General features: G+C 36.9%; 1 protein-coding gene across 1 annotated transcript; it reads left to right on the forward strand.

The window, feature by feature from the left end:
* The first annotated feature begins 3,281 nt into the window (after positions 1 to 3,281).
* Positions 3,282 to 15,828, forward strand: LOC114658057 (carbohydrate sulfotransferase 8-like). The gene is made up of 2 exons (XM_028810081.2): positions 3,282 to 3,794; positions 11,938 to 15,828. Exons 1-2 carry the CDS (start codon positions 3,720 to 3,722, stop codon positions 13,072 to 13,074), a joined length of 1,212 nt encoding a protein of 403 aa, XP_028665914.2. The 5' UTR covers positions 3,282 to 3,719; the 3' UTR covers positions 13,075 to 15,828.
* The last annotated feature ends 9,669 nt before the right edge of the window (positions 15,829 to 25,497 follow it).

Consider the following 25,497-nt stretch of genomic DNA (forward strand, 5'->3'; position numbering starts at 1 on the left):
TGACGGCGCTGAGTGGGTGTATCCCCAGCATCTCAACTGGGCTGCTGCCCGTGGTGAACTACCTTTTCTGCATTCGTTTGAGGCAACATGTGGCTTTATTGTTGATGTAAACAATTACACTGCTGAGCAGTTTTATGAGCTGTTTGTGTCACCTGATTTGATCAGACATTTTGTTCATCAGACAAATCTGTATGCAGCACAGTTTATTGAGAAAAATCCCAATTTACCTCCACATTCCCGTGTTCGTGCTTGGTTTGACACTGATGAAAACGAAATGAAAAAATTCATTGGGATTTTGATGTTGATGGGAATAATCAGAAAACCAGATATTGAGATGTACTGGTCTACAGATCCTATGTATGCAACACCTATTTTTGCAGCTGTCATGACACGTAACCGATTCTCTTTGCTGCTGAAATTCTTTCATTTGAATGACAACAGAAACGAGCCAGATAAGAAAGATCCAAACCGCGACCACTTGTTCAAGCTACGTCCTTTGATTGATCATTTATTTGAAGCATTTCAGTTGCCCTACATGCCAGGACCGTCAGTTGCAGTTGATGAAAGTTTATTGTCGTGGAAGGGCCGCTTACAGTTTCGACAGTATCTACCATTGAAAAGGGCACGGTTTGGTATTAAGATGTTTTGCTTAGCTGAGAATTCAGGTTACATTTATAGATTTCGTGTATACACTGGCAACTTGCACAACATTTAGTGGTCAATACTGCTTGAATAAATGTAAAAAATGTAAAAAAAATGTAAAAAAGTAAAAAAACAAAAATTGTTCAGATTTCGCCTGGCGTGGGGAATATTTAGGGAGTTGGCGGTTAAAGGGTTAACTTGGCTTATGAAGTTCAGTCTGGATTACAGACATGTACAGTTATTTTATCACTATGTTTCGTTTTCACTGGTTTTCTCAGATCTGGGCAGTTACTTTGGTGAGCACAGCAAGCTGTACCCTGCAGGAAAGCAAGCAGCAGCAGTCTTTCAGCACCCCTTTGTCTGATGGAATGCTAGTGTTAGGGGACACACAGCCCTGCCTGTGGAGACACATTTGGCCCTCTTGCACCTTATTGTACAGGGGTGAATACTTTTGGTTCATTGCACAATCCAGTTTTGAATGGAACATCAGTCCAACGTAAGGTGCACTCCTATATCCATCCATGCGCTGCGAATAAAAAAATGTCAACTAACTCAAACTCCACACACTGGAGAATTGGGAGAAAACCCCAAACAACATATGGAGATCAGACAATCTCCACACAGATAGCTGAGAATTGAATCTGGACAGTTGGACCTATAAAGCATCAGGGTCAACCACTGTCAAATGAGCAAAAAATAACTTTAAGCTTTAATCAGACCTCTAGGGGCATCTAGTAACAATTGAAAAAACATGGCAACTAGGACATACAGAATGACTGATTTATATTATATGTTTATAGAATACATTCTAGTTCCTAAAGACCATATTATTTTATGGAAACCATTATTCTAATAAGGTATCATCCTCAGGAATACACAACATTCCAAAAACTAAACAGACAAAAAAAGCTTGTGTAACCCAACATCAAGTGGAGCATTCCTAATGTGACTATTACATTGTCAAACTGGCTTAATCCAGTTTCAGATCACAAAGGACTAGAAGCTATTCTAGCAACACTGAGCCCAAGGCAAGGAACAACCCTCGATGGTGCCTATCCCAGGGCCTATTCGTGCGATTGTCCACACTCACACACAATCAAATGGGAATCACAAATTAACATCCAAGTCTTTTGGGATGTTGGTGAAAACCACACAGATACAAGGAGAATACACCAATTCCATACACATAATACTGGTCAGGAAAATACAGAGCTGCAATGACAGTTTCCAAAAGAGTAGACCTTTATCACTGTATACTTCTGCATTAAGTGAAAGAATTGATATTTGTAGTTCCAATATAGTCAGTTTATAATGAACTGAAAAAGACACTTCAAATTTCTCACCCACAACCTATGGGTTGCACTGTCAGCTGATTGTTGTTTAGTCAATTTGTTCTGTTTTATTTCTCTAACATTTGGCTGGCCTTGTCTCCCTCTTCCACCTTACTTCTGTGTGCATAAAACTGAGTGAAGCATATGGTTGGATCATAAATTTTTATGTACATTTGTAGATTCAGTTGAGAGAGGCCAGTAATGTTCAACAATTATTTAGCCCCAGATGTTTAAAAAACTGTTTAGCATTTTCCATGTTTCCAGTATTTTTTTTTTATAATGAATTGTATCAACTTCTTCAAATCAGTGGGGTTGGGGGAAATATTCTTTAAATGTATATTGTCATCTCTGAAATTAACTTGCTTCTATTTTTGTTTTGCATACATTTATACAAACAGAAGAATTCTTCTGTAGATTGGTAATGGCCTCCTCCTAAAGCAAAAACGCCTTCTCATGATTGTGAGTGTAAAAGCCGGTAATCCAGCAATTACATTAACTAGTGCTTAATTGCATTGCCACTATTTTAAAAGACTCGGGTCGCTCTCAAGCACTCTGTAATAATCTAATTGACTCAGATTGTTGTTCAGCTCAGCTAAAAGCTGGTCATTGCTGACAGTGTACACACAGCTGCTTTTCAGGCAATCTGTTTTCAAGACCTGACACTTACAAATTATAGGCAATTACAGGGCACTCACTCTCCTAGCTTCCCTATGCTGTTCTGTTGCAATGGGCATTTTATGTTATTCCAATTAGTTTATTACCTTTTAAACTGTAAACCTTTGTATCAGCTGAAGTATTGATCTTAATTGCCATCAAAGAAATACCTCCTGACCTTTTTAATTAAGTTTATAAAGTATTAAGAAAAAATGTTGTGGGAGAGTTGTAGTGGGGTAATTTAAATATTGGTCAAATAATGAGATGTAGTCACTGTTTTTTTTTATTTACATATGGCATATTTCCTTTATACCAATTCCCAGAAAAGCTGTTGTATCTGTATTATGTCCATTGTGTTAATTGAAAATAAACATATGACAAGAAAAAAGTACACTATAAATCAAAATTGTGAAAAACGTCTACCAACCCTTGCCTTAATCCAATACATTACCAGTCTCAATTTATAATTTCTGAACTGTATCCATTGTGATGAGATGAAAGCACAGAATTCTGCACTAGATCAGGCATTAAGCAAATCAGTCAAGGCTGAATCAGGCAGTAGGCACACATGTCAAGTCACTCAAACGTTTTGAACAGAAACACACTTAATTCCTGAAGTCATCTCTTGTTGATTATGGGTTTTTATGTCCTTCTTACAGCCCTATTCAACTCTTTTTTGAACATGTACCACATGTCTCCACGGATCTTTTACTGGGCGCCCTGAGTTAGAAGTTACAATAACTGGCAACATGGTCCTGAATGAGTGATCCCTGTTCAAGGCTGGTTTCAGCCTTGCATACAATACTCCCAAGGATAAGCTCAAGAATGTGACAACCCTCAGTGGATGGATTGGTACATTTAAATAGACTCTGGAATTCCCCAACAATGAAACTGAATTAAGCAGAATCAAACAATAAACACATGATTGGATCTGTAAGAGTGTACAAAATGCTTTGCTTCTCCTATGAGAAGTGCAGTGTTACAAATGAATGAAATATTGATTTTGGAATATATGTACAGTACAGAGGCATTTGAATATACTGTGTTAGTAGTAAAGCAGTTTAATTTGTTTACCTCTGTTATGATAAACATATGCTTGTAATAATTATTTACATTCATTTTCTAGGTTCCAAGCCCAAAATGAAAATAAAGCACACAGCAAAAATGGTGAGTTTGATGTTCTGTTTCATCTGCAAACTTCAATCCCTTGTGAGTGTTCAGTGTTTTTTTTTATTTTTTTATTTTTTTTGCTAAGTGAAATATCATCACCCAATGGCAGAAACAGAAACTGCAGCAAAAATAAATAAATAAAAATAAAATAAAATTTGAGGGTCCTTCTGTATTTTGGTCTTTTGGGCATGGCACTATTTAGTTGTTTTTTTTTTTGTTTTTTTTTTTAAAAAAAAGCATACCACTGTATGGTGAAACAAAGAATTAGGCTGATATGTTCAACAAAAATAAAAATCAATGATTTTTCAAAATATCCTGAACATTCTGTGTGCAGAATAACAGACTGCAAAATATTCATGATATAAAATTTCTTGGTAATATTATAATGCAGAATAAGTGTACATGATTTATTTTCAGAAAATGAAAAACAAAAAGTATATATCTAGAAAAATAAAATCATATTCTGGTATTGGAAACCATTTTAAATGAATGCATCTTATTTCTTTCAAATGACATGCAAATCTAAGGAGTCAGAAATATAAATTTATGCTTGTAAGCTAAAACTTTTTAGAATAATTCATAAATTCTCATAACAGATGCAACCACTATACATGACAAAAACATTCTGCAAAGCACTTGTTTTCAGGCCTAATATAAATTTTGTTACTTCATGTGACTGTAAATACAAAAGTCAACATGGAACGCACTAGTACACAATGTGGCCGCAAAGCCATTTAAAGAACTTTAAAGAATTCTGCATTACAAAAGAACACTTTAGAAGAAAATGCCAATCCATTTTTACTTTCTCAATGGGGATTATTCATAAGTGCATTTAATATTGACTCCTTTTGGGTCCTGAATGAAGTCCCATGAAGTCAATTAAAATTGCAATGCTGCTGAGAAAGTGCAGGTTCTGTAGGGCCTTTTCTTGTTCAGTATATTTCAAGCAGTGTTTGAAAATGAAAGACCCTTAGTAAATCCTAGGGAGATGTAGGAGTAAGCTTCTGCCCATTAAAATTGCTTTTTAATTGCTATTTCCTCAGCTACATTACTGGCTGGATTAAGAATATCAAGGCTAATTGGATCTGAAATGTTATAATCTGTATTTATATTTTAAGGCCCTAATTAGTTTCCTTCCACTGAATATGTTGTTATTTTAATCATGCTTCCTGTAAATCTTGTCAGCACAATGATGCATATGCTGTAAGATTTTCCTCCCTTCATTGCCTTAATACAGTAGTTCTCAAAGTGTGGGTCACAAACCCACTGGGGGAATGCAGTAAAGAGCTGGGGGGTTGCAACAGGATTTATAAAATAAAACAACAAACACCTCCTTAACAAATATTTATTTTGTATGTAGGAACATAAACAAACAACTTTAAACATAAAAACAAATGTTACAACAGTTATAAAATAAAAATTAAGCTGTTTTTCTGAAACTATATTCTCAAATATGGGCTCTATATTTGATGCACACACAATGATATCATTTTCAAGTTTGTGGTGATGTCTTGGTTTTGTTTTGATGGCAGTCATAGACAAGAAACATAATTTGCATAAATACGATTTTGCAAATGGTACCAAAAATTTAAGAACTTCGTTTGCATTTATTTACACCAAAACGTGTCTACGCTCTGAGAAAAAAAAGTCTAGTTTCAACATCCCGTTCTTAGATATTTCAGTAAGTTTTTCTTTCATATTTGTCAGAATTTCAGCCAGTTGAACGGAACTCAAACGGATTCACTATCCATCAGTGATTGTCGTAACTGTTTTGAATTTATTCCAGAAAATACTAAATTGCATATCTGAAAAGATGAGCTCAGATTTTACCATATTAAACATTGTCATGTACTGAAATTTAATGTTAGGCACATGTGCTGGTGTTGTACGTGCAATTTGGGAGAACAGGAAAAATAAAAGAAGTATTGTGTTCAAGTACAAACCAGTATCCTGTCTATTGATTCAATTTGACAGTCTTAAGCTGGGGCAAGGTGAAGGACTGAATATTGGCAACTAGAATTTTACTAAATGGTTGTGTTTTGCACTGAAAGCAAGTTTAATTATTGTTTGAGATGGAAATATCTGCACAAAAATTCAATTGCTATGTCGATTCTGCCACTCTGGGATCATGCTGTACAAGATGGTTGGAAGCGTTTCAGTTGTTCACAGGTAGCAAAGGACTAATTTTAAAAGATAATGTATCACAAGTGACAAAACATCATCAATGTGCAGGATGTTTTTTCTACTTTGGAAAATATAGGTGGGCCAGCAGATTACAACAGTGTAGTAGCGGAGTTAAACATTTACTTCGTGCCCCAGGTGAACATGACTTTTGCAAGGCAAGCTTTCTACCAGCTGACACAAAAGCAAGGTGAGACTATTCAACGGTTTGTTACATGGCGGAGGCAAGCAAGCTAAAGACTGTGGTTTTGACAATCAAATCATAGATGCGGTATTAAGCAAGTGCACTTTAGAATACGTACGGAGGAAGCTGCTAGAAGACTGCTAATGGTTCAGGCTAACACGGTCACTTGGGATAGCAGCACAGTGTGAGCTCAGAATTTACTATTTTAAAAATAGCTACATTTTCTAAGAGTTCTTGAATGCACTGGAATAAATCAAATGTCTTTTTTTTATTGAAGCTGTCCAGAATTCTTTATAAATCCGTTGATTTTATCCCTGGCTATTGTTATGTTAACATCATGGCCTTGCAAAATGCTGTTCAAAGTCCTTAAGAGTTCAAAAATATCAGCAAGGAAACCGAACTGAGAAGCCAAACAGAATTGGAAAATGGGTTTGCATATTCCAATTCCTTGTCTAGCAGGTACATCAAAAGTTTTTTTTAAGACATTACTCCTCAAAAGCAAACTTACTTCCATGCGATAAAGAAGATTTTAATGAACCCATGTCTTCACACATTTTTTGAAAAATATGAGTCTGCAACGCATTTCCTTTGATGAAAGTTACCACTTTAATGACATATTTTGAAACACAATCCGTTTCAGAAGGTAAAGATTTTGATGACTTGGGCACAGTTGGAAATACCTTTGGATTCGTCCATCTATAATGAGAAGTAGCTACACTTCTTAATATTTTCAAGAACTTGTATTCAAATATCTTCTGCCGCATTGCTTATTCTTCTTTGGATCTTATTTGTCAGCCTCTTTTTCACCAACCATTATCTGCACCATATGAACAGCTGTCAGTAAAATCAGATTTTCGGCAAATGTATAATATGTGACTTACTGGCTTTGGCAGTACGAAATGCAACTCGATAACTTGCTAGTAATATCAAAGTAAAAATGGCTTACTCCTTGTGGAGGTAGTTTAGTTTTCTTTCAAAAATTTCCACAGGCTTGTCTTTTTTGTTTGGATGTTTGGTATTTAAATGTGGAAGCAGCTTTGACGGCTTTATACTTTCTTTTGACAATACTTCAACAAACTACACATGGGGTTTATTGAAAATAACAGTAAAACCATATTTGAGATATTACTTGCTGTACAATCTGTTTTTCCTGTTTATTCTTTTCACTGCCAGATTTAGAAGGTTCTAATGATATTTTAAAAAATGTATCCATCGTTAACTTTAATTGGTAGCTCATACTTTTCATTGAATATTTGATATTGTAGTTGTCAGTCCACAGCATAGCGCACAGCTTGGAAATTATGCCTCATTGTGATTCACTGCTTATATAAATAAAGCCACTGAGCAACAATGCAGCAATTAAAAATAAATAGCACATGCTTTCTCAAACATGATAGAAAGTCCAGGAAACGTGAAGAATAAAGACAAAACAAATTGCACTACTGGGTTACCCCAGTATTTCTATTATTTGATAAATATTTTACCATCACTCAGCTGCTCTTTGTTTACGAATAGGTTGAGTAGGGTAGTGGGGGAGTTACAAACAAAATTCTTGCCCAAAACTGAGTCCTACCTTAAAAATGTTTGAGAATCACTACGTTAATACATCTCTGAATTGAATTTTCAATTAACGTAATAGTAATGGAAAGGGGTGCTTCCTTAAGTGAGACTTAACCCTCAGGAAATTATTTATATGGGCAAATCCCTGTAATTGAATGTTAGTCATTACGTTCAAGTGTATTGTTGTGTACTTGCTGTAGTACAACAAAATTCTTCCTTGCATACCACGTCAAAATAATGATAGTAATATATTTCTAACAAAAGACACACAAAGTATTCAACAGGATACATAGAATGTAACATACATATGCAATTATATGTAATATACCGTATATATAATCAAGAACATGCCCAGTGTTTGTTACAATGACTGGCTGTTTATTAAGTTTAGAGCCTGGAGACAGAAACTCTGATGTAGATGAGAATAAGATCTGCTCTCTGACCAGTTCCATGGCTGAAATTGAAACTGAGATTGTTGTCCTGGCACTACTGTGTCAGCAGGTGGTCTGTGTCATTGTTGGTGATCAGGACTGTGATTGTGGTGTCATTACAAATTTAACGATGCAGTTGGAGGTATGTCTGGCCACACAGTCAAAGGTAAATATGGAGTACAGAAAGGGCTCAGCACACTACCCTGTGGGGTGCTTGTTCAATGATCAGCAAAGAAGATACAATGCTACCAAACCACATATTCTGAGGTCTATCAATTAGGACGTCCAAAATAAAGTGTGAGACATGGGTCTGAACACCACCAAACAGACACCAACGCTTTATAAAACACATGTTTATTAAAGCTAATAAATCTCACACAGCACACAGTGCTCCCATCACCAATCACCCTCCTCACGGGCTTCTGTCTCAGTCTCCGTGGGTTGTCTTTCCTCTCCTCCTGGGAGCTTTGTCCTGCTCCTGCTCCCAACTCTAGCTCCCTGATTGGAGTGAGGCAGCCCCTTTTATTTCCACCCGGATGTGCTCCAGGTGCCTGATGATGCTCTTCTGGCAGCACTTCCTGGTGTGGCGGAAGTGCTGCCATTGCACCCGGAAGCACTCCGGGCGTCCCTGGAAGGTCCTTCCTCCACCTTCCCAGGTGTGGCGGAAGTGCAAGTTTCCCGGGCTCGATGATGCTCTGGTCACCCCCTGGCAGTGGCCACGGGCCCCTATAGGTTTGAGCCTCCTGGCTCGGTCCCCGTGGTCCCCTCCTTATCCAGGGTGGTTGCCCCCTTGTGGCCTGGGGGACGTACACACTGCCTCCCGGTCCTTCCAGGCATCTTGGCTGGGTCTGGCCCCCAGCCTCCGGTGACAACAGTTGTGGAGGATGTTTTTGTCAGTTGCTAATCTTTACTATATTTAGGGCGGAGTGGTGGCTCTGAGGCTAAGGATCAGTGCTGGTATCCAGAAGGTTGCCAGTTCGAATCCTCGTCACTGCCAAAAGAGATCCTACTCTGCTGGGCCCTCGAGCAAGACCCTTAACCTGCAATTGCTCCAGGGGCGCTGTACAATGGCTGACCCTGTGCTCTGACCCCAAGGGGTATGCGAAAACGAACAAATTTCTAATACAAGAAATTGTATAACGCAAAATAAAGAACAACAAAAAAAAAAATTTTCATTCTCAAAATGAAAACAGAAAAGGTATACCCATATGGCACTGATTGCACAATTCCGACACTAATTATTTTAGGATTCCATTAGCAACTTCCACATATTTGTGCTATGTCTTAATAAATTATCCTTCAGGTTTCTGGTATAATTTTTAAACTATAGGCTAAATAAGACAGTCATTAGACTACTGTACAAAAGCAAGTGATTTCTGATGATTATTCAAAATTTGTTGTGAAAGTAAGTATGCATGTTCTTTTAAGCACATTTCCTGAGTACTCAAGCTTACTCCCATATTCTGAATCTGGCCCAGTATACTGTATGTGCAGTTGCATATGCATACAGTTATGCCCAATAATGGAACTTTATGTCCAATACAGCTGTCTCTTAGTGATATTATGTTATAAAATAGCTGCAGGGAATGAAACTGAAATATGCAATCTATTTAACAATTTTGATAAATACTATAATCTTTCCATTGGCAGATGTATAGTTGTTTTCTTATACATAAGTAAATATGTATCACAAAGACTATACAGTACAAACATTTTAAAAAGTAGATTATTAAAGTATAGACAAAGAAGTACTAGTATAGGTATTCAAACAGAAACATGCCAATGAAAAAAATCACAATGTCTGTGTATTAAGATTAAAATTTCAAATATCTAATTGAAGGTATGTATATACAGAAGTGCATTGAAACTGAAGCCTACATGTCTCTAAAAGACTAGCAACAATAGTAAAATTCCAAAAAAAGGATAGTGTGTACAATATCATACATGAAATGCAACATTAGATGATACTGTACAGGTAGTCCCCAGGTTACGGACACCCGACCTATGACTTACAAACAAGGATGCAGCTGCGACGCATGCGCCTCAGTAACTGCTGCTCCCTCATCTTCGGCCTGGGGATGCTGCAAGCGGTGGCAGGAGAGGGGCAATTTCGCTGCTCACGTAGTGTAGTGTCCCTCGGGTGGCTCCCGGCAGCAAGCAGTGACCCGTGGTCCATAGTCACCGGTGCCACAGCTGTCGCTCGTGTGCAGGACGATGGTTCACTGCATGCCCACTACGCCACCGCAGCTGCTGCTCCTGACTGGATGCAGGCTGGACGGAGCGGAGGGGGGCATTTCACTGCCCGCCCAGCACACAAGGCTGGTAATGCTGCAAGTGGTGACCCGGTTGTGGCTGAATGGGGCGGCGGGGGTAGCATTGTAGTGTGCCTCGGATGGCTGCCTGTTGAATTGGGGTTGGGCAATTCACTACTCACCTTAGGCAGCACCGTGTTCATTCTACAGCATACTGTAGTGGAGGTGACTGTGAGGTGGGATGGTGATGAACTGCCCCTCGCCGCCCCCATTCATTCTCAATAGCAAGCCTGCTTGTACTGTTACGCACATAGCAGGAAGTTGTCTCTTGTCAGTACATCAGACGTGTTGATGACTGGTTCCTTCCTGCTGTGATAACGTGTACAGTGCTGTGCAGAAGAGCACATCTTAACCTTTTGTTTCCACCCTTCAAGAATGTCTCTGAAACACAAATCTGATGCAAGTGCTGGTGATACAGTAAAGAAGAGAAAAACCAACACCATTGAAAATAAAGTAGAAATAATAAAAAAGTCAGAGAGAGGTGAAACTCCATCATTCATTGGCAGAGCACTTGGTTACAGTCAGTCAAAAATAGCATTAATTAAAATAATGTACCTGTTCCGACTTACGTATAAATTCAGCTTAAGTACAAACCTACAGTCCCTATCTCGTACGTAACCCGGGGACTGCCTGTATATGCAGAACAAGAAACACTTAATGCAGTTGTCTGTATGACTGGCTATTAAGCTGCCAAAAGAAAGATAGAAAGAAAGAAAGCCTTGCAAGGGTAACATTTAAATTGTTATTCTGTTGTAAAACCTTTTTTATATATATAAGGAATATTTACTTAAAGATCAATGGTTGAAATGTCAAAGGCTGTAGATAAATAAATTCTATCTTGTAATTTTTCTCCACTATTTCTGGCATATCCTGATTCAGAATATACTAAAGTCAACTTTAATATTTAGAAATTCAGATGTATAATTTGGTTTCTAACACATGTGTTGGATTTATTTTCATATCCAGATTGGCCCTATAGGAGTACATTAATGTGCCTAGTGATTCGCAGGGATCCAGACCAGAAATGCTTCCTACTTTGCACCTGGTATGGAACAAAATAGACAAGACACTGTCAATTACTTATTTCATTACCTTTGACATGAACACTTGTTTAACTTGATTTAAGGTAAGCTTAAATCAAGTTAAACTGCATTCCAAGCACTTCTCTTGGTAAGAATGGGGGTAATTTCTAAGCCTATCTATACTGTCTATTCAAAATTTACTTGACAGGCAATGCTTTGTTTTTTATATCTATGACAGCATTATCAAATTAATTTTATTGTTTCTGTTTGCACACAGCTAAAAGGAAACATTCATCCTGATGTTCAGCTACCTCAGATTCCTGTGTATCACTTCTGCTTCCCATTTTAATGATGTTTGTGCTTGCCTGTTGTCTTATCTTTTGACACATAGATTGTACTTCAATTAGTCCATACCAGAGCAGGTCTTCATTACATCTTTTTCTCTTGCAGGAACAATGTACTCACCATAATCCACGTGTGCAGGAAGAAGGCAGCCAAAGTGTCTCAACAGCTGTTCAGGACAAGGAGATCACTTCAAGTCTTGTATCACCAATGCAGCTTCCAGTTTTTGAAAACCAAATAAGTAAAAAAAAATCTAACTATAAGGAGCTTCAAGGCAGCAGTCCTGACGTAAACCTAGGCAGAATCACAAAGAGGCGCCGAAAGCTTTTACTGAAGAGTAGCCCTTTGCCTCTACCTATTACCAACACCACATTGGGGTTGCCTTCTGTCTTGCAAAAAAATAAAAATTTGAGTCGACTGTATAAAATACAGGAAGAAAGGAAACAACTTATGAGAGAGGTCTGCACAAAATACAAAAGCAGCAGCAAAAGAACCATCACACCTTATCATGTCGCCCGGATATTTGTGGAAGATAAACATAAACTTTTATATTGTGAAGTGCCCAAGGCAGGGTGCTCAAACTGGAAGCGAGTTTTGATGGTTCTTAATGGACTTGCTTCATCGACAAAGGATATCCAGCACAACACAGTGCATTATGGAAACCACCTAAAAAGGTTAGACAGTTTTGATAGGAAGGGGATTAGTCACAGACTCGACACATACACAAAAGTTCTTTTTGTCAGAGAACCTTTTGAAAGGCTGGTATCTGCTTTCCGGGACAAATTTGAACACCCTAACAGCTATTATCACCCTATTTTTGGAAAGCCAATCATTTCAAAATATCGTGCTAATGCTTCCCGGGCAGCACTCAGGACAGGTGCGGGTGTGACCTTCAAAGAGTTCATTCAGTATCTCCTTGATGTTCACAAGCCAGTGGGCATGGACATTCACTGGGATCATGTTAGCCGACTCTGTAGTCCTTGCCTTATCAATTATGACTTTATAGGCAAGTTTGAAACCATGGAGGAGGACGCCAACTTTGTACTCCACATGATTGGTGCCCCAAAGAACTTGACTTTTCCTAGCTTCAAAGACAGGCACTCCAGTGAGGAGAGGACCACGATAAAAATTACCCAGCAATACTTTGCACAGCTAGCACCAGTGGAAAGACAAAGTGCCTATGATTTCTATTACATGGACTACCTAATATTTAATTACTCCAAGCCTTTTAATGATTTGTATTAATTTTTTTTGTAACAAAGCTGAACATGCTGCATTTTTTTTCTGCTGTTAACGGAAACTGATAAATCCAACAAATCAGAGGTGACTTGCCTCTGCGAACTTGGCCCAATAGAAAAGACATGGGCAAGCTGCATTTAGGCAGGTATTAATATAAATTAAATCATTCAGATTCCTTTAATACTGTATGATCTTCACTTCCACTTTATGATCGCAGTGTCCTGCTCCACAATGCTGGTTTTGCTAGACAATCACTTTCTTGTCAGTAAAATTAAAAACATACTAAAAAACATAAGCAAACCAGTCAACCTCATGAGTGCACTGGTGCCTGGAGAGAATAAAAAAGAAATACATTCAGATGAATCAGGAGTGCCTTTCATACCTCTGGCACCCTCTCCAAAAACAAATCAGCTGCAAAATGTATATAAAGTTATGCAATACTGTATGTTTTCAATATGGGGTAATTGTCATACCCTAGAAATATAACCAAAATGGCTGATGATCATGGAATGTGGAACCGAGCGTTCATTTTTGCTTTTTGCTAGATTTATAATATTCTTTTACTGCAATTTTTAAGGTGATTTTAAAGTATTGTAAATATAAGTTAAAATCTTTAAATGAAGCAAGTAGAAAAAAGTGAAACATTCCTAAACTATCAAATTATACAGTATGTTCTAAAATATTCAATCTACCATTTTGGTGTATGGCTAAGGTATAAAAACGTATATCTTTGATCATCTACTTTTTATACTCAGATGTAAAGAAGTTAAGACTAATTGGACATTTAAAGTGGCATCAAAGACTAAAACTAAGTTGTAAAAAAGGGTCATCTTCCTGCTGTTTTTTTTTTCAAATTTACTAAAGAAAACCCCATACTGTATGGTATAAAAGCAATCCAAGTATTCCATGCTGACAATACTAAGATATGTTGGATTTAAGAACCAGTAAAAAAAATTAAAGTGATAAGACCAGGGGACAGACCACAGGCAATGATATGGATCTCGCCCTACCTGTGTGGCCCACAGAGGCAGATGGCTATTACTAAGCTGTTTTAGGATGGCAAGATCAGAGATATTTTAGTTTGATGCATGGCACATTGGTCCTGCACAGTAATGAAGTGTGAAATACAAAGTGGTGCCATAGTGGTTGTCTGCAAAAAGAATTAAAAGTATTCCAGATGATCACTGAATCAGCTTGTGACATGCTGCTTTCCAATTCAGTCCAACAGTCTGAGGCTTTGATTCCTGCAAAAGAAAGAAATATGCAGTATGTAATTACAGCAACTATTATTCAATTCGCTCAACAGATTGTTATCTAAAAACAGCAGTGCACTAACACACACAGTTCTGTGCAAGAGATTCTCTATAGTTGGCCAGAATACTTTTATTATTTCTTGTGACCTCCAGTGTAGCTTTGTCAGATATTTGGAATGAAAGAGAAAACTTTTGAAGGTAAGAGAAAAAAGAAATTCACTGTAACTAAATGTAATCAACACCAACAATCCATACACAGAGGAATCATGTTAGCACACTGATCAGATTACTAGGGTTTTTCAAATTTCTCTTTTACAAAATGACCTGTGGTTGGAGCTGGCATGGAATCTATGTAGGTTTCTTTAGTTTTTTCTGATATAACACCTGATTATGTATATACGAATGTGTGGATGGTATTGATTTGAGATGGTGCTGCCCGTTATCAACAGTATTGGAAATTAACATTAGTTTTGAAGAAAGCAATGGGTTTGTTTGTTACATATTTTTAATATATCATAATGGGTGACCAGTGTAGAGGTGTTATTCAGTATAGTAACAAACTGCCACTTATGAGTATTCTTGTCCAAAGTTACAGTATATGTGGATGGAGTTAAGCTGACAATGTTTATATTGTGGTGAAGATTTTATTGTTTTTGAAATCTGGTGTTCACATTAATATTGTGTAAAAATGGGTTTAATCTACTAAATACTTTTTAACATTGTTTCTCAGAAAATATTTTTGAAAAACTAATTAAATTCAATAATCTGCTCTGCACTCCTTTAAACCATAAGTCTTTTGCCTATATTGTATTTGAAGGTATATTGTTATTAAACATTAGTCCATATATTAGGAAAACTAAAGCAGATGTTATACTGTAGAAGCTTAAGATATTTATATGAACAAATATTAAAAACCTCCTTTACGTAAAGTCTAAAAAGGAATTCAGGACTTTTGATCCTTACAAGCCCACATCCCGATTGAATCTGAGCAGCTTGCTTACCACCAGGCTTTCGAGAAGTACATGCCTGACTGACAGTCTAATCAATACTGCAGGCAAGTTCTTTGAAGGCTTAAAAAAAAGACAGCAAAATGTTAGACCATGTCTCTAAATAGATTAACTGGTTTAGGATAACAGGTTAACATGGACTGGCAGCCTAAAATACATTTTACATTTACTTATTTGGCTTATGCCTTTATCCAAGGCAACTTACAAATGTACCACTTCAACAATTTAGAGCTGGTTAATGAGAATTAACACAAATTTCCATTTTAGCTTACATAGCCATACTACTATATTAGAAGTGTTAGATCCCATTCTAATAGGACTATATTCACTCACCATAGCTTAGAGAGGCACCTTTATTCTTATTTTTCTCATTTTGACAGCCTTGCAATGAAACTAACATTGTGTCACAAACTGATCAAGGCAGCTGTCACAAGGTCAAAAAGAAGGTGAACTGTGGATTGATGTATTGGTGAGTGGAATAATGGGATATTGTTGTATGAATCAAGATTTCAGATTGAATATGTTAAATTAATATATGCTGAAAAATTAAAAAAAAATAGAAATCACAGTTACAAAAACTTGTTTAGTGTTCTGGGTAAAGCGTTGAAGTGCCATCAATTCCAACCCAATCATTCTTTGTAATCTGCTGCCCTCTTGTGGCTTTTTATTATTATTATCCATATCTGTTGTAAATGTACATATTATTTATATATATATATATATATATATATATATATATATATATATATATATATATATATATATATATATATATATATATATATATATATATAAAGATTCTTTTTATATTTTTCAAACTGTTGCAAAAAATCAGCTTCCGAAAATGTATCGGTATCTAGGTTCTAAAAAGAGTTCCAATTAATAACAGTTCTTTAATGGTTGTCAGTGAAGCAATCGTATTTTAGGAAGATGTTTTATAACAGTCCTGGCAATGTTATAGTTTAATTGCACTTAACCCTTTGCTTTGAACACTGGGTAAAAAAACTGATTTTTTTCTTCTGACTGCTTTTTATTACACCACTGCATTTTCATACTATTATATTATAGTACTTTGTAACTTCATGCTTTAATATAAACAGTTGGAGTGCTTAATCCAGCCTTAGAAGATGACTGCAGCTGCAGGTTTTGGATATTTGCCATTTACTTTTTGCTTATTGGTAGTCTGTACACCTTGATATTCAACATCAATAATTTTGTCATTAGCAAGTTCCACTACCAAGTGCCCTGCACTGGACACATTTAAATTTGTACACATTCCCTTGATTAAAAGCAATATAGTATGTAAAAAAGGGCTCTTCAAAGGGGAAAAACAGTTGTTAAATGTAAGAACATTCTCTCTACAAGTAATACTTGGATTTCAAAATGCATGAATATGTACAAAAATGTTTACTATAAGATGAAACACATCTTAATTTCTTAGATGATGACCACCTTATGGTGTCATTGTACATGGCTATTTAGATTATGTATAGATTGGCACTGCTAACATCCTAAATTTTACACATATGGTAGTGAGAAAAAAAAAACTAGTACTAAAACTACTAAATATAAGACAATGTTAAAAATACAAAGTACATTAAGTACTGCTCATTTTAAATTCATAGTGAAGAAAATAATGAAATGTGTATAGCGGAATCCATTTTCTGGGCCTACTTAATTCATTACTGGAGTTTAACCCAGCAGAAAAGGGTGTCAGGCAGGAAGAAATCTTAATCAGAGTGTCATTCCTTTGAAGGACATATACACAGACACAAACACACACAGCCAGCCTAGACAGCACATATTTGGCCTATGAAAACATTCAAATAAATAAACTGGACTAGATCTGAGGAGTTGTGAGACAGCAGCTCTTTTCACTGTGCCACAACAAGCAAACCCACTTGTATATGAATCCATATATTGTCTCTTGCCTGACACCTCTTTTTTCCATTAAAGGGTCATGATACCTATCTCAGTAGCATTATGTTCATGGTAGGAACCATCTAACCAGCCCACCAGACGGTTAAATCCACTTAACATTTATGTTGTTGAGGAATGTTAGGTAAACATGGTCTTGCCTAAAAGTTAGACAGATATAGGAATATCACAACTCCACACGGTGTCAGGGCTGTTAATTGAACTCGGGTCCCTGGAGCTGTGAGGTAGTATACTTGTGTTAACACTGCTGCATACCGTATATACTTGCATATAAGTCGGGTCTTGAAACCCGAAAAATTGATCATAAAATCGGACCAAAACATATACACCCGTTCAAAAATGCGACACTTAATTTTTTTTTTACATCTTCTTCCTCCCTCCAATCTCGCACCAGTTTCTCAGACACATCGAATTTTGTTGCAGCAGCGCAGTTACCAATTTCTTTCGTCACTTCAACAACTTTTAATTTAAAACCAGCTGCATATTTTCTTCTAATCAAACGCTCCATCGTAGATAAGGGATGCTCTTACGATAAAGGTGTATGGGGGTGTGAGATACAAAAAACACAAAACAGTGCAAACATCACTTCAGAATAGTTCGGGTATTACCATGTGGTCATGTAGACACAATACATAGAAAAAAAGACAGTGGGTTCCGTGGTTGCTCTCTCAGGTGGGCATTCGCATATCATAATCTCTTGGACCAATAGCATGAGTTTTCCACATTCAACTTATACGACTGATATTACAAAACACCTGAAATTATACTGTAAAATCAAGCCCCAACTAATCCGTGGGAGAACTTAAACGGGAGTATATACAGTAATTAACTTTTATATGGTACACAAGTGACAGGTCATGATCAAATACCCTAAGCAACAAGAAGTGTCTTTGTTCATATGGGAATGCATTTGTGTCTTTATTAACTGGTGTGCAGAAGAATACATTTTGTCACCTTTTTTATTTTGTTTCTAATGCTGAGATTTTCTATACTGTTTCTACAAACCCATCAGAGTTTGCAACTCCCTAATATTTCTGGATCAAATTACACCTTGGGAACACTATGTGTTCTGAACTACAGTAGTCATTCAAATCCAGCACCAATCCATATCTCGTTGTGTAGTTTGTGTAACAGGATTTGAGATGGTACTCATCATAGAAAATCCAGAAGGGTTGTGATTTTAATTAAATAATTCAATTAGGAAGAATTTTTTGAGTGAAGTCTTCAAATCGTTCAGGGTTAAATTAGACATGGTAAGTACTGTTTGTCCAAAGCATAGACATTTATGTGTGACTGTTTAATGAAATACAACAAATTAAATATTAAACCTTTCCACCTTTTTTTATGATTTTAGTATTTCACCCTCAGCACTGGGTGAGGTCAAAATCTTTAGTACTTCCTAACAGTTTATTTCCTTTATGAGCAACTGAAAATTGGCTAAATAATACAGAAGATAAAATGCAATCTATGCATTTATGTAAGGAAGCTGCTCAGAATTGTAGAATAAGCTGCAGCACAGTAAAAACTCTCTATGTTAACTCCTGTCAGCTTCTTGGTGTGGCAGGCCTGGGAAGACCTTGCTTGGAGATGAAACCTTCAAAGAAGGTATTCAGAGTGACTAGTGTTACACTTCCTGATGTAATTTCAAAGTGTGCTTTGCATCCTAAATAATATCAAACCATTCTTCTTGATGTCTAATAATGACTATATGAATATTTACACAGTGATTCTCTTTATTTAAGTTTTGAAATGGTATTAAAGGCTGCAAATGTATATGAATCATCAGACATCTCAGAAGTTATTTCATGTCAGGCTGACCACCTTTACCGTTTTTTAAGCAGGTTGTTCAAATAATGTATTTCTTGTCACTTTGCTAATTTTTTAAAACCTGCTTTAATTAAACTGTAAAATTAAAACTGAGTATTAAAGGATGTTTTTAGGATTCCCTTAGGATTGCCCTTAGGATTCATTTTTTAGGTGTTTCAGTAAATCAGAGGTTTCCCTTCTGCTATCTATTATTGTAACATATTCCATTATTTATGTTTTAATGGCAATGAAGTATCATTTATCAGTGGTACCTATCAAATATAATTTAAGAAAGTAATATTGCTTTGTGAACTGTATTTGTACATGGAAGTAGCAACACCTAATTTTTCAGTATCACCCCTCACTCTTTTGATTCTCTCTGTGCTGTGACTTTCACTTTTATCAATACACTACCTTACCAATGTAATGTGAACTGACATGTCAGTGACCTGGGAATGTGTGGCTACAACTATGTTACATGTGAGTTGAAGAGGCCGGCCCTAACAACAATTCAAAGATTTCTAAATATAAGTGTGCATTAAAAGTGAATGTAATATTGTTTTCTATTGTTAGTGCACATGTGTAAAAAATGCATACTTTTAAAGCCCACTCTGCCTTACTTTTCACTGCCAGTTAACATGAATATCAGGAATATAACAAACAGGTAATTGATTTATCTGAATAAGATACAGTCTGTTAATAAATGTTGCAGTTGTCTTTGTTTATTTTGATAGTCTCTTTTTTATTGCTCTGCAAACATCATCAACACAAGCAATATGCACATTACTGGTAGAGTGCTTTCCTTATCCTTATGGTCAGAATGATTTTGTCAATAATCAAAAAAAAAAATCTATTTCAAATCCCAAAGACGTGCACATTTGGTTGATAGTGAGTGAGTACATAATAATGAGTGAGTATTAATGAGTACATCAATGTGCCCTGTGACACAGTCTGGTACACCCAGCACAAATTTAAGTAGCTCAGTAGAGTTCACTCGCTGGAGGAACACGACTTGCTGAAGAAACTGGAAAATAGCTTAACTTAGTAAAAAGTACATACAGGCAAGTCCATACCAGCATGAGAGTTGCTGCATTAGACAATGGACAACACAACTCAACATAAAATGTAGACAGGTCCAGTCAAATAATTACATTTTCTTTATATTTCTTGTACATCACATATTTTGTGATACTCACCCTGTGTTAGGATATAGCGGGTTGGAAAATGACTGACTGATATAAAAGATACAGATGGAGCAAATGAAGTACCAAAGCCAAAACCAAGGCAAAAACTATACAAAATAAACTTTACACTAGCTTTTTCCCAAGGACCTGTTATGTTTTGCTTCACCTGTCAATGGCTTCTTGTGAAAACATGTTTTATTATGTTCTTCCCGGGTTTCTTCAGTATTAATATGAGACAAGTACATACAATTAGGGCAAAGACTGGCTCCTTGGACACACTCTGGCCCCTCTGTCTTCCTGATCTTTAGCAGTGTGCTATTTTGTACAATATCTTCTTGTGTATTTCACCTGCTAAACTGACCAGCACCAGCTTTATGGCATCTATAAATACCTTCTTCAAGGTGGCAAACTGCCCATAAAGAAGTTGAATAAATAGGAAAATGATGAAAGATGATTTAGAACTTAATATGACAAAAAGTTAAATATTTTCACATTTCTTATGCATGTAAATCTCCCACTACTGCTATATTCTAAATATGGAATAAGAGAAGAAAAACAAGAATATCTAATTAAACAAAGAGATTAATTACAGAAAATGACTTACTGATTATGAATTTGAATGGAACAACAACCTGCAACCACAGGACTGAAATCACTGCTGTAAACCTTTAACATTCTCTCCAGTTTTCTTCCTTCCCTGCACTTTGACTAATAAACCTAAAAGACTTATCTTGCATTCGTATTGATAACTCATTACTATTATAAGTCCTCTACTTTTTGAAATCTTTACAAAATGCTCAGATAACTTGCTTAGTCCAAAGAACTTTACTAAAGTCTGTCTATGCATGTTTTGTACTATTGCATTTTAAGGACAGAATGGTGATGCTAGGCCTAGCTGTGATATGTCACAGTTCTAGGAGACTAGATTTGAATGCAGTGTATATGCTGAATTTACTTCCTGTTTTTATCCCACAGTAAGTGTGCTTAGTGATGGGCTGGCACCCTGATAAGGGTTGCTCGCTAAACGGCACCTAGGTTTCACCATTATGGAGGGAAAAATGGTTATATGGGGAAACAAGAGGCAAATCTAAAAAATAAGCTCTAGTAAACAAACCAAATTTGGGGCCCATGCTCCATAAAGAACACAAACCCTTTAGTTTATGATAGACAAAAACTGCATCCTTCAGCTTATGCAATTGCCTTAGTTTATCTTAAATTGCTAATGTACCATTTATTAAGTAAGAGCTCATCGCTTTATTGTTCTGTGTAGAAAAAAGTAAACATTGTTAATGTGTCTTGATAAAACCTGTTGGCCTTTGCTACTTCTATTATGCTATCTGCTGCTTTACAGACCAAATTGTAAACAGATGACCTCTCACCAACTATAGAACACGTGAGAAGGTAAAGGTAACATCTGGGCTTTTTGCTTTGTATTATTATCTGTAAGAGCCAATCTTAGAAGGTGAATGCTTAAAGTTAAATATACATTAAGTGTTTGCTTACTTTGAATAGAAAGTAATTTCTCGTGGTTATAGATTATAGTACAGCTTTTTACACCCTGTAAGTTAACATAAAATAGAACCTTCTAGGCGATATCTGTAATAAAGAGTGTTAATTAAGCCAGTTAGGAAATAGTTTCATTGCTAGTATGGACCGTTTGACACATTTACAGTTTGCAAATGGGTTGGCATATAGTTTTCTGACCATTCAGAAACGGTTCGATTGCATGACCAAACTCAGAGAAATGAAACAAGATGAATAAGCCTTAAACAGAATTTTCTTTAAACAAGAACCTTTCTTTACTTTGCAATACCAATTTTTTCTCTATTTTTGTATGAAATGTTTTGCTTTGAACTTTTACTAAAACATTTAAATTGAAGATTTTTGGTCTGAGGAATTATTTCAACACCTGTCAAACTTTTGCCTGAATCATATGTAGCAAACTGAAAGCTGCAAAAACTTTGGTAATTTTGGATAAACGCAGCTACATAATTCGTCAGAAAACTGCCATCGGAAGGCTTTGAACTGGAAGTTACTATCTGAGGATTAGTTAGCTAAAGAAAAAGAGCTGAACTATTGAGGTACTGTGCTCTTTTCTTCTATATATGCATGATTAGAACTGAAAGCTAAAGACACTGTACCTGAACATAAAGAGACTGCTTTAGAATTTAAAGGCATTGCAGAAGACTATTTCTGTTTTTGGTATGATAAATAAGTTTAACTTGCCTTTGCCAGAGACAGACTTAGGAACGTTGTGATTGTGACGGAACTGCTGTTGTGATGCCATTGCCTGGAAATGCTGTCAGTTACTAGTGCAGTTTAAAACATGTCTAAACTGAGTCAAAGAGAAGCCACAGAGAGTGTATGAGTACAGACTCAAACGAAGATCAATGAAATACACTTAGCATTCACATAAAGAAAAAACATGAACAGTTTTCTGATTTCATGTCTAGAATCGAAAGCCTTTAAAGCGATCCTGCAAATTTTCCTATAGTATGGAGCTATATGAAACAGACTTTAGCTATACACAGGCTCATCTCAAAGAGTTGAATGAAATGATATTACCCCTATTGGCTAAAGATAAGGAAGCAAAAAGGCAGATTGCTTTCAAACCTAAACATTTCAAAGAATTTGTGGAAGGAACAATGATATGGCTCTATGAAAACGGCAAATCTTAGAGTCTAGTTAATTAACACTTAGAAAATTGACTTATTAGACTACAACTACGAGATCAAGATAGCACAGAAACCAGAATCCCTCAAGCTTCATGCATATCTGAAAGTAAAAAACACCCTATGCCACCTTGGAAAACTGCTAGAGCAGCACCAGCAACTTTGATAGCCATGTTTATACACTCAAAGCTCGATGGAATTTTTCAAAGACTTCAAGAGCTTGAACTTAAAGCAAGCAAGCAGGAGCCATCAACATCTAATGCAGGTGCTGACACTCTTAGACTGTCAATCAAGATTTCTGGGATATACAGTATGTGAGTTCATTCAGAGGCAAACTGCAGGTCATAAGGCAGTCGCTGAAAGGCATAAGGCATTTGCTGAGAGTCAAAAGGCAGTCACTGAAGTCACTAGAATGTTAGACCAGAAAAGAGATAGCCAAGAGGAATCTCATGCACAAAGTACTGAAGTACCACAGAGACCAGTACCTTTATTTTCAGGTGACCCATTGGCTTATGCAGATTTCTTCAGGGCTTTTGATCACTCTGTAGGCAATATATTAGAGGACCCTCAAGATAAGTTAGATTACTTAATCCAGTATAACAGAAGAACCCTCAACACATGGTTAAGGCTGCACATGAATGCCACCAAGGGAAGGCTACACAAAAGCCAGAATGCTACTTGACAATTACTACGGCAACTAAATATACATAGCCAATGTATATCTGGATATAACATTGAAATGGCCTCAAATTAAGCATAATAATGGGATGGCCCTGAGAGATGCAACCTTCCTTGCTATTTGTATGAATGCCATGTCCAATGTACAAAAAAGTGAAGACTTCAACAGCAATTTAAATATCCATACTATAACCTCAAAGCTCCCTTATTCTTTACAAGATAAATCATGAAGCTTAGCTTACAAACTTCAAGAAAGGGAAGACAGAAGGGCAAGCATTGACAACCTAATTACCTTTCTGCATCAATGGGCTAAAATGTTGTTGCATCCCGTTGAACTAAAAAGAAAGCTGAGCAAAAATTCAGGTTTCAACGAAGACTAAAAGGTTTATGCTGTCAAGGTACCCAAAGAAAGCCTGAATTGCAATGAAGGCAGAGTGTGGTACATTCCACATCACGGAGTGTATCATCCAAAGTAAAATAAAATTCAAGTGGCCTTTGATTGTATAGCCACCTATCAAGGGATTTCACTTAACACTAGAATCCCTGAAGCCTACGAAAAAACTCTTAATCCCGGGTCACTTTAAATTCCTTCGCACCTCTCCAATATCCTTGTTTGTTTTGCAAATGTGTTGATCAGCACAAGTAGGAAGCAGACTGCTATCCCATCCCCCACTCCCGCAGCTCAACTCGGACAAAAAGGTCTCCCTGCTCAAGTGTGTTTATCTGCATGTGAGGTGCCTGGAGTTGTATAGAGCAGGCATGTCAAACTCGCGGCCCGCAACAGAAATCTGTGCGGCCCGCATGACAGATCCTAGTTAGCACTGAACTTGTACAAAATTATTACTATCGTTTGTGATTGAATCATTCTGCATCTTCGGTGTTACTTATTGACTTTTCTTACTTCTGCCTGTTGACAAAAGCGCGTTTTCCCATGGCATTACGGTACCGGAAACGTCATCTGCTAGTATAGCCATGAGCCTTGTCCAAAGTTAATGAGCCGCAGCGTCACAACTGAAGTGCTAGGCTGCAACAGGGGTGGCCTTAGGCATGTGCAAACTGTGCACCTGCACAGTGCCGCCAAATCCCAGGGGCCACCACGCCAATATATATTGAATATAAAACTTAAAGAGAAAATAACGACACAGCTGACGGCAATGTGGCCGAAAAACATTCTGTTTCTTGTTAATTAGTACGCTGTATTTACAAATGTCGCTAGAGTCGGAGCAGTAAGCTATATGTAGTATTATAATGTTTTGCCGTAATGAGAATATCATGGGCCGCCGCTTGGTCTTCAAGTTACGGACACGCGTATATAGAAGCGTGTCATGAGCACGAGGCGGCTATGCAGTGTCCGCAACGCTTTCATAAGATACCATATTGACATTGCCAGACGAAGGGGCCGCCACGAGCCTAGAGCCGCTCCTGGCAGGCTACACTACTGGCTGGGCTGCTGAGACTGACCACTGGGCAGAACTGACCATCACGAGTAGTAATAGCTCGCATATTTTCACGTTTTTTGCTCTAGTTTCATGTAATTTTGTGATAGTATTGTAACGAACAGTTAGTGCAGACTACAGCTGAAGATCTGAAGTGGATGCGAGAAGTTGGTGAGTTGTTTATTAACATATTTTTGTGATTTTGAGTTTGTATAATTATTGTAGGTCAGGTGGCTTTTTGCATATCGGCTTATTTTACAATATAAACTTTGAAGTAAACTTAGTAAAGTAAAATTTGATTTTTGGAGGATTTGTTTTCCAACTTGAATTACTGAGCAATGAATTCAGTGAGCATTTTCGTGATTTCAGTTCACACAAACAGGGCATTGCGCTGTTCTCTTACAACGTTGAGAATGCGCCTGAGAATATCCAAATGGAATTGATCGAAGTGCAGT

Source organism: Erpetoichthys calabaricus, chromosome 9 (assembly GCF_900747795.2).
Source record: "Erpetoichthys calabaricus chromosome 9, fErpCal1.3, whole genome shotgun sequence".
NCBI lineage: Eukaryota > Metazoa > Chordata > Cladistia > Polypteriformes > Polypteridae > Erpetoichthys > Erpetoichthys calabaricus.